Source organism: Phodopus roborovskii, unplaced genomic scaffold, assembly GCF_943737965.1.
Source record: "Phodopus roborovskii unplaced genomic scaffold, PHOROB, whole genome shotgun sequence".
NCBI lineage: Eukaryota > Metazoa > Chordata > Mammalia > Rodentia > Cricetidae > Phodopus > Phodopus roborovskii.
The window spans coordinates 7,090,601-7,101,104 of record NW_026126482.1 but is presented as its reverse complement, the minus strand read 5'-3'; the positions used below and the strand labels follow the sequence as shown (position 1 = coordinate 7,101,104).

The following is a 10,504-nucleotide window of genomic DNA, read 5'->3' as shown; positions in this document are numbered from 1 at the left end:
TCAGGTCTGAGTTAAGAGGGTTGCGTCTCCTGCTAAGACTGTCAGTGAGACTCCCTTTGATTTTTGGAACTTAGTCTGTACAGTCCTGGCTAGTCCCTGCCACCACACCCCGGAGGAAAGAGATCTTTTCCTATATCCACACTCTGTAGAGTGCTTTATATACCTGCTCTTCTAGACCGAAAAAGAGATGGGAGACAGCTTCTGTGTGCCCACAAAGCAAAAAGAGTCTTGTGTTTCCCTAAGGCATTTTATTTTAGACATCCTGGGACCTTGGTGGTGACAGAGTGTCTTTGGGGACCTTCTAGCCAGGGACCTTCCTTCAGGGGTATTGGCCAAATGCAAACCAGCAGAGGGGTTGCGGTTTCAGTTCTATCCACAGAGCCCAGGTACAAGCCAGAGACAGGCAGGGGCCAGGAGGGTAGGTAGGAGAGAATTGGCCCAGACTCTGAGGCCATGGCTCTGTACTTGCCACTTACCATCTGTGTAGCTTTGGGTACATGCCTTTCCTTCTCTGTGAAATGGGGCTGATGTCCCAACCATGCTCAGGAGATTTGAAGATTTCTACATGAATTCTCTACACATCCCTAGGGTCAGCAGATGTCCAACCTACTGGCCCAGATAGAGGGACAGACTGGGAGCCTTCTGGGTTGTGAGCTGCCATGGGAGACTGGCCTGGGGCTCACATGCACAATGATGCAAAGCATGCCAGTCACAACAGTTTACCTTTTTACTAAATCAATTCACACAAATTTCAGATTGCAAATATAATTAAGGACAACAGATTCTGTTCTGTCTTTAACATTTCTCATTTTCAAATCTATCATTAAGACAAAAAGTAAACAAAAGTTAGGTCTGTTGTAAATTTTATGATTTTTTTTTCTTCTGAGGGGGGAAAAACATTATAGTAAAAAGAACGCCACTGGGTGTACAGTAAAGCGTCACAACACACGTTACAAATGGGGCTTCCTGCTGCTGGGACACAGGAGAGGGACTGTCCTCCCCAGCGCTCTGTGTTAATCAGGACTTCATTAAAGTAAAACTATAAAATCCGCTAGGTTAACTAAGTCAGACACGGTCTGGGACACAGTGCTTAACGAGGACAATGCCGACTATCAGTGCTAACAGAAAACATTTTTGAAGGCCAAAACAATCAAACTGGAAACCAAAACCTCATTTTCCCTAGATGAAGGAAACCGAAAAGGAAAGAGTCCCACCTCCCAGTAAGAGCAAAGGGCTTTGTTTTCTCTCTCTCTCTTTCCAGTTGGAGGCAGGGGACACGGTCTGTGCTGGCTCTGGGGATCACTGGCCTAGTTGGCATCCAGCTTGGCCATTTCCTGCACATAGATCCCTATGCTCTCACTGTCGAAGAGCACAAAGTACACGGTTTTGATGGAGGATGACATGGTGGACACGAAGTAATTGGAGATGGCCTTCAGAATGAGCTGGGCCGCTGTCTGCTTCGGGAACCCATTCCTGTAGAAGAGAACAGAGGTCAGTTAGCGCTCAGGCACCTACACAGGCACCGCAGGCTTCCCGTACACGGTCCTCACTCTGGGCTGCTGCTTCCTGAGCCCTGGAGGGGTCCACGCAGGAGGGTAACAGAGCCCTTGTGGGAAGAGCGGATCAGAGAACTGTCATGCACTGTCTACCCTCTCTTGTCTCAGAGCGTCTCAGGTGTCCTTCTAGACTCCTTGTCCTGAGGAGGACTGGCTCTGTCACAGGAGAAAGAAGAGCAAACAGCCAATGGCATTGAAAACAGAGATCTTGAGCACAACCAGAAGGCAAGCCATTTCTAACCAGGGTCACGGTTATTCCGCACTCTAAGAATACCTACAGTGGGAATGAGAAGCCAAACGCTCATGCATGGACACCGCTTATTACTGTCTCAATGGGGAGCTACAGCTTTGATGCGGGATGCGGCTCCTCAGCTGGTTAGTGCTGACTCATGATATCTATGTGCTGCTTGCTACAAATGCATTTAAGTTCTCTCTCTCTCTCTCTCTCTCTCTCTCTCTCTCTCTCTCTCTCTCTCTCTCTCTCTCTCTCAGGCTTCTAGAGCCAATTTCTGCTGGGTGTTTTAAGCACCTGCTGTGGTATTTGCTGTCTACCTGCTCTGCACTGTGTCTTCCTCTACTCGTTTCGTTTCCTGATGCTCAACAAGCAACTCATTCAAAACCAAACGTAAGGCTGTTGTAGAGCATCATCCGGACAGAGCCACCCAGCACTCACAAGATGACAGACGATAACCAGACATCCATGGGCACAGGAAGAATGATGCAGCCTTCACAGGGAGGCAGCTCCCAGGGAGCATTCTGTAAGGTGGGCCGGTGAGGAGGAGGAAGGCTGGCTGTGCATGAGATGGTCAAGGAGCATACGCTTGCTTCTTTTGTCCACTGTTCCCAGAGCCAGCGTTAGCATTGCACTACTGAGACTCCAGCCAAGGTCATCCCATCATGGCCAGGGAGTCTCTGAGTGGCTCTGGCCTCCATTTATATGCCAGTATTACTGGGGGTCATGGCAGCAAGGGTTGTTGGCCCAGAGATCATCTCCAAATGAATTGTTCAGTGTCACAGCCAAGAACAAGGTGCAGAGCAGAACTCTGGGCCAAGTAGCCTCTTGTCTTCAGGGTGTCACAAAGTCTGCAGGTCAGTACCCTGCCACTGTTGTGCGGTTCCACTGAAGATGTCATATGGAGCTTGGAAGTTAAACAGGGCATACACTCAGGACTTGGCAGCTCAGCACTCCTGAGCCTGACCTGGTCAATACTGTGTATGCACCTATAGGAGTTGCAGTGCCTGGGGGCTGGCCAGGCCGGTGGAGGAAACCTGGTGCCTGGGGTGGCTTTCATGGGCATGGCTCTGCTCTTGGAAGTCCACTGTCCTTAGCCTGCACTGTTCTGGCTGGGCCTCTCCGGGTGGGGACCAGCTGCTGGTGGGGTGGCCTGTTCCCAGCACACTCCCTTCTGCACCATGTGCCTGTGCCTCGGAACCACCTGCGGAGCCACATTCTCCACAGTGTTAGTGTTCAAGGTGTCACACGGACACAGGAAAAACTCGTTTGCGACTTGCTGTCACCTAGGATACCTGGGCAGTCCCACACACTGCAGGAATGCAGCCCATTCTTAGAGGATAGTGTCACCTCAGGGTGTTTTCCCGGGGTGGGGGGGACGGGACTCTCCACATAGAACAGTCTAGTTTCCTCCCACAGTGCCCCTGGTGGTCTAGCTAGGCTGGAGATGGCAGGGACAGGACGGAAACTGGCTGCCTCAGGTCTGAAGGCCGGATGGGCACAGGGTCATGACTTCCTTAGGTATGGAGGAGCGCAGAGGGGTGTGCTGGGTAGGGCTGCTGGAGGAGGTTAAGTTTGACCTGTGGTTGTGAAGAGCTTGTCCAATAGCCCACAACTAACTTGTTGAGTGTCCCTGTGTCCTGCTGTAGCCTGAATTCAGATCCAGGAAACAGAGGGTTGCTGGGAGGGGCGGATAGGTGGGAACTGAGAAGGGGGGGGAGGAGCATCCAGTCCTCTGCACGTGAAGGCCCAGGCCATGCTCCGCCAGTAAAGGAGGCCTGCTGTCCCTTTGTACCTGCCCAGGTGAACAGAGCTGGAGGAGGCCCCGAGGGGCCGCCTGGAGCAACTCCCTAGCCAGGACACAAGCTGACCTCCTGTGTGCTCACCATAGATAGCCCTGCCAGCCCGCCCAGAGGCTGGTCACTCCTGGCTGGTCCAGTGCTCACGGCAGACCGTCAAGCGCTTTCCAGTTCTCTCCTGTTGCTGGAGGAAGGCTCCTTCCTGTTCCTGTGTCCTAAGTCTGAACCTGCACCTGCTGCCCTGCCCTCTGTGGCCACCCCTTGGGGCAGCAGGGCAGGACTCCATAATCTGGATTGGGAGGTTTACACCATCAGCATCCGCCCAGCGGACCCTTCTGCTCCACCCTGTGAACCAGTTTGTCCAGGGAAGCCACGCCCCAAAGTAAGGGCCCTGCTGAGGCCATGGAGGCAGCAGGAAGAAACAGCAGGTAGGTGCTTTCATTGTGCTGCTGGCATGGGTGACAAAGCAGACGTGGGTCGCTGACACTTCACGCACCATTCCCTGTACCCTGAGGCTGAGGGCAGTGAGTGCCATGGCTAGCCCCTTATGCTGCACATAGGTGATCTGACTCTATGCCCTTTCCCCAGGGACAGAGGCAGGGCAGCAGAGAGCTGCAGATGAGTTGGCCACACAACAATCCCTGCGTCTCTGCCTTGCCCAGCCCCGTGAAGGCGGAGGATGGGACAAGATAATGCGTGTTAAGCATCCAGGCGTGACCAGGCCCCCACTAGAGCTAACTGGTCTCCGGGATCATCCTAACGGTTCCTGTGGTGGAACACTACCCCTAACCCTCAGCTATGGCTGGGTGACGGTGGTTGGCATCATCATTGTAAGCACTGTAAGCAGTGCCAGCCTTAGCTCCTCACAGAGCTGCCAGCCCGTGTGTGGTACCCAGTAGTACTGGAGGCCGTGGGTCTGGCTGCTGGCGCACACAGCATGGGCTTCTTGGTTCAGGAACTGCCACAGTCCCCATCTGCCTGGCCACCCCAGTCTTGCCAGGTCTCTGCCTTCTTCTCTAACTTGGGTGAGCCACACAGCTGCTCTTGGGCAGGGTGTGAGCAGCGGGGTGTGACCATTGGTTTCCTCAGGTGTGAGGAGAAGCCGCTAAGTCCACCTGTGATGCCCCTCCCAGACTCCGCTGCCCTCACTTGCGTTCACGGAACGTCATGCTCCTCCTGCAGGACTGATCCCTGCTCTAGCCGTCTTGGGCCTTGTCTGGCACACTCTACAGCCATGGGAGCCTCCCTGGGGCCTCTGCTACTGTGCTGAAGCACCCTCTCTCCCCAGTCTCCCCACAGGAGTGCAAAGGGCTCGCCAGGGTTTCTGTCAGGGCAGGCAGACATGGGGTGCTTCTGCCCACTGGCTCCATGGAAAGCTGGGTTGAGAAGGGCCAGATCTGGGGGTAGGCTCCGGCTCCCCTAGCGTGCAGGGTTCGCTGCTGTGTGGGAGCCACTCAGCCTCCTCCCCTCCAGGGGTGAAAGGGCCATTGTGAGGAGCAGGTCGGCTGGAGCCCCAGACAATCTCAGGCAGCAGCCACATCCCAGAGACAGGATAGGAGACAGGGAGTCACCTATCTGAGCACTCTCTCTAGGGTTAGATTTCTTGTGCCATGCTGCTGTTTCCAGGTCTTTAACATTTTCCCACATTCTCTGTGGCCTTTGAGTGGCTGCCTGAAGAAGCCAAGAGCCCTGGAACCCACAGTGTTGACAGGATGGTGGGGGCCCCTTTACCACAGCTGGAGACCAGCAGGAGAGCAAGCAGCCCGTGTGCGATTCCTGACAGGCCAGAGGACATCATGGTGGGCTCTGGCCTCCTTCCTGGCTACAGGACACTGCTGTCCCCTGGCAGCTCAGGCGATGCTGAGGTACGCCACAGTTCCCAGAAAAATCTATACACAGTGGGCAGGGGTCCTGCCTGCCAGCCAGCCAGCGAAGTCTAACTCTGCCAAGGATGGGCTGTGTGTGACCTCGGATGCTTGCCTTCACCTCTACGTTCACTCTTTAACCTTTGAGTGGATTTAACAGTAGAGATACTGCTGCTAGCAGCGCCCGGGGCTCCTGGATGCCCATAAATGGTGTTTGCAAAGTACGAGTAGCTTTCCTTCTAGGCTCATAAATCTGAGGGAGGGGTATAGTGCAACACACACACACACACACACACACACACACAGAGTCCCTGTGTGCACCCCAAGAGGAGGAGTCTCTTCCTCGTGTCTAACAGCACAAGGTGTGGCCAAGACCAGGGTTAATGAATGGGGTCTCCACTGCCCCCAGTCAAAGCCAGAAGGTGGCGGGAGCAGGCCAGCACCTCTGGGGGCCATCACCAGTGTGTCACGGTGTTTGCATTCCCCTTTGACTTCCATGCCAGGGACACTGGATGCCACAAACAAGCCGTTCTATTTCCACTCTTAACCCCAGCGATTTACTGGCTGGCCTGATATAATCCCATTCTTTCCCCCATGAAAGCAAGGGCAGCTGCGTGCACGGCTGTGGACGGGGTCTGCCTGGCAGATGTGGCCAGGGAAGCCGGCACATGTGCTGCCTTTGGCATTCCGCCCATTAAAGGCTTCCCATTGGTTATTTTTAAAAACTTTTACTCCATGAAAAATGTAAATAAGTTTGTAATAACAGATGTTCTTTTATGAGAATTGCTTTTATGCTTCAATTAAGAATTTCCCAATAGCCGTATGAAAGAGCGTGAAATTATTACCTCCAATAAAGGTTGCTATTGCCTTGCTCTTCAGAAGCACCTTTCATCAGGGCAGATCAAAGCGCATCCGAGGCACTAATTAACTGAGCCTCCGAACCATCTGTGAAGAAGGGGAGACCCCATGGCCTCGCTTATTAAGGAAGGCCCAGAACAGAGAGACTGATTTGTTTACCAGAGGTCACACAGCATAGTATCAGAATGTCAAAGAACAGACCTTCTGTGGGAAGCAGAAGCAATAAGTATGGCTGCATAGGCTCTGACGGGAAGCACTGTTAAAATAGTAATAATAATAATAAAGATAAAAAGATCTTAAATTACTTTGGGAGGGAGCCTGCCACCTATTACACATCCAGTTTTATGAAAAAGACGCTTGTCTTAGCAGATACTTGCACAGCAGATGCAAAGGGCATTGGGAAGGCTCAGCTCTGTTGTTATGTTCAGGGCACAGGGAAGGGTCTTATGGTCTCAAACTGGCAGCAACCCTTTTTCAATCTTCCAAGAGCGGATATTACAGGTCAGCCCTCACCCTCAGCTTTCTGGTGCTGATTTTTAAGATGATGTCTACACACAGCCACCCACCGCACCTCCCAGGGACTCCCAGGTGTGCTGGACTGAGCTCCTGCTTCGGCATGCCACCTGCAGAAAAGTAGCAGGTGTGCAAGCTGCAGGGGCGAACATGGTGCAGGTGTGAGCAAGCTTTCCTTCTCGCCCGCTCAGGAGTCCTTCAAGCTCATCTACACTGTGAGGGCCTAGTTTTGGTCCTTCATCCAGAGGTCCCAGAAAGACTACCTGAGTGAGCAACACTGTAGATGGAGAGAATCTGCTGCAGCTCCTGGCCTTGCGCGTGTGTGTGTGTGTGTGTGTGTGTGTGTGTGTCTGGAATGAGCTCTGTCCGCCATTACAGTGGGGGCACCAAAGGCTCCAGAGACACAGGGTCAGCAACAGCTGACCATGGTGGAGTTACTTAAGGTGTGAGATCTCAGTGATGCCCGAAAACGGGAGCTGGGGCCTCTGCCTGCCACGGTTGTTGAGGGTGTTAGGGAGTGTTTGGCAAGAGCTGCTTTTATCCTGCAGGGCAGAGGCTGCCTACAAGGATAGCACAATATAGGGCTCAGCTAATCACTGCCCTTATCCCGGGGTACATGATGAGCAGGAGCTGGGGGCAAGGCTTAACCCCAAGTACTTGTCTTCTGATATTTTCATTCAGTCCTACCTTGTATCCACCTCCCTCTGTGGCTAAGGAGGCCAGGCATGTGTCAGGGGCATCCCTGAATGGAGGCCTAGAGAGGCCATTGTGTGAAAGTGTAAAAGGCGAAGCCGGATTGCCTTTGGAGACCCCAGGAGGTTGGAGATGCCACAGTTTCAGCGTACCTGCTGAGGAGAGCTGCTAACGGTGAGTAGAGCCAGCCCAGGAGAAAGCAGTGTGTTGTAGTAAGAAAGCTAAGAGGAGTTAGCGATCTAAAGAGTGCTCTGACATCAGTCATGGAGCTGCAGAGTTTGGAGCTTGCCCTGCTGGGCTCTGGTCAGGGTCCCCTCACTATGCGCCCTTTTGGGATTGTAGTGTGTATCCTGCGCCCTTCCATGTTAAAAGTATGTGTCATGCTTTGATTTTACAGGGTATTACAGTTAAGAGATCGCCACAAGTCTCTGAAGAGACTTTGGACTTTTAAACAGGGTTGAGACTGATAGACTGGAGACTTCTGAAGTTGGACTGAGTGCATTTCTGCTTTACGGCATGGCTACGAGCCCATGGGGCCAGGGAGCTCATAAGGAGTGGCACTATTAGGAGGCGTGGCCTTGTTGGAGGAGCGGCGTTAGTGGGGATGGGCTCTGAGGATGCAGAAGCTTAAGCCAGGCCCAGTGGCTGTCTCTTCCTGCTGCCTGTTGATCCAGATGCAGAACTCTGAGCTCCCTCTCCAGCACCATGTCTGCCTGCAGGCCACGCTGCTCCCCACCATGATGACAATGGACTGAACCTCTGAACTGTAAGCCAGCCCCAGTGAAATGTTTTCCTTTATGAGTTGCCTTGGTCACGGTGTGTCTTTACAGCAGCTGAACACTGACAAAGACAGACACTGTGCCCAAAAGTCTCAATGGCAATCCAAGGTTGAACTCACACACAGGCTTGTGCTAGAAAGGCCCTTTCTTCTCTTCTCCCTACTCCTGTTTGAACCCTGTGGGGTCTCAGTGCCCCTCAAGACTCTGTGAGGTCTGTCTGTCTGTCGACTACTCTGTGGTGACACTTGCTATCAGAGTTTTAGATTTTTCTAACTCTTCACTGGCACGCCATATTTTTAGTGATTTTTAAGTGTATGTGTATCTGTGTGTGCTACCTGTATATGGGCGCCTGCAGAGGCCAAGAGCTTGTTATTCTGAAGCTTGAGTTACAGGCCGTTTTAAGCCACCCCGGGTGGATGCTCGGAAGCAGTATCCCGGAAGAGCAGGAGGGAAGTAGGGAAGTGCTTGTAATAGCCGAGTAGACTCTCCAGCCCCAGTAAGCCACTGTGCTGGTGCTCTCTGGACTGTGCTTCTGGCGGAAGCAGGGCTTGCATCAAGTGACAGCTCTGTACTTGTCGGCCATGATGCAGAAGAGATACCATGACTGACATGTGACCATACCTGCCACTGCCAATGGACGGAAAGGCGATGGATTTCAGCTTCCGGTCATCAGCTAGGGCCAAGCAGTTTTTCACCGTCTTTTCCAGAAGTTCTTCACACTTGTCTGCACCCCAGACTGGACTATTACAGTGAATCACAAACTTGGCGGGCAGGCCGTGGCCTGCACTAACAGCGGCTGGAAGGGACAAGAAGACGCACACGTCACAAGAGACCAGACCCACACCTGCTCTCCTGTGATCCCCTAGCTGCCTCTGCGGGCCTGAGTCCAGGGAAGACTGCAGCTGCCTCTGTGCTATGACTCCAACATCAGCTTGTGCTGGGAAGCACGCTTAAGTTGTCCCCCACCGGGACAGTGGCCTTCAACTCACTGCTAGCAGGAGCTGTAGAGGAATGTCAGCGATTCCCCTGCCTCGGAACATGCTGTGAGGCCTTACACACCAGTTCCACTGAATGTCAGCGAGTAACTATGACGGATCTCTAACTTGCTACACACGTTCAACACAGCCTTGGAGCTCAAGGCTTCGAGGGAGTGGCAGCCTGGTTGTGTGACCTGATCCTGTCCACGATGACAGGACAAGACTGGCTCTTGAGGATGCAATCCTTCCCTTTCTGGAGTGCGGGGGTTGGGGGTTCCAGCCACACATCTCCATGACTGTCCCCTGTCCTTTGTGAAATCTCAGGACACAGTCTCAGTTCTGCTACACACGTGTGCTGTAACCAGCCTCCTAGAGCAATTCTGGGGCCGTGCACTTCAGGAGCCGTGACAGGAAGAGACACTCCAGTTCCTGGTTTGCTTGAGCATCTAAACCTGTGTGTTGGATAATCAGCACTGCACCAAGGGTGTGGCGAAGGTCATTCTGAAGGGTCCCATGGTGCCGTCAACAGTGGTAGGACTGTGCTCACCAGGTCACCATGCTCTGTCCTATGGCTAGGAGCACTTTTGAAGATGGCGCTGAGCCGAGTGGGAAGGGGCTAGAATCCACCATATTAACAGATCAGCTCTGGGCAGGGGTAGGTTTTACTCTACTGATATTTTTCAAAATAGTCTAAGCTAAGATCAACTGAGTCCAGAAGTTTGAGACCAGCTTGGGTAACAACAACAAAGTCCTAATAGCTTAGAATCAAGACCAAAAGATATTATTAAAACAACCAAGAGTCTTCTGGACCATCCTAACAGCCTTCCCATAGGCATGGTTTGGCTGTGCCAGCAGCCAGTCTGTTTCCCATCAGACCACACCATGTGCCAAGAGTCACTGGTGGGCCTACAATGGGATCACGGCAGCTCCTGATGCAGTCATCTGTCTTCGTCCACATTTGTGCAAGGTTGGCCTTAGGGAAGACTGCCTGGGAAGAGCCTTTCAATCGGCGCTCTGCACGCAGTGTTTCTTACAGGAAAAAGAGGCACAGCCCATATTCAATTGCCACAGTAGTCCAAGATGCAGGTGACATTTCATTGCTGGGCAAGGCCAGCTCCTCTCCTGAGAAGACCTCTATAGACACTATACATAATTACTCGTGTTCGCTTTCAGCCAAGGTTTACTTTTAAAACAGAAGGCCTTGACAAAATGGGCATCCAGGACTACAGAAT

General features: G+C 52.7%; 1 protein-coding gene across 4 annotated transcripts in view; it reads right to left on the bottom strand.

Moving 5' to 3' along the window:
* Nucleotides 1-749: 749 nt before the first annotated feature.
* LOC127229175 (core histone macro-H2A.1) overlaps nt 750-10,504 on the bottom strand; it is a 60,053-nt gene continuing 50,298 nt past the window's right edge. For all 4 annotated transcript variants that reach the window (XM_051194193.1, XM_051194194.1, XM_051194190.1 and 1 more), the window contains exons 8-9: nt 8,917-9,091; nt 750-1,473 (exon numbers count right to left, since the gene is read on the bottom strand). In XM_051194193.1, the coding sequence (XP_051050150.1) occupies nt 1,308-1,473; nt 8,917-9,091 (341 nt within the window). In that variant the 3' untranslated portion in view covers nt 750-1,307. The remainder of the gene's footprint in view (nt 1,474-8,916; nt 9,092-10,504) is intronic.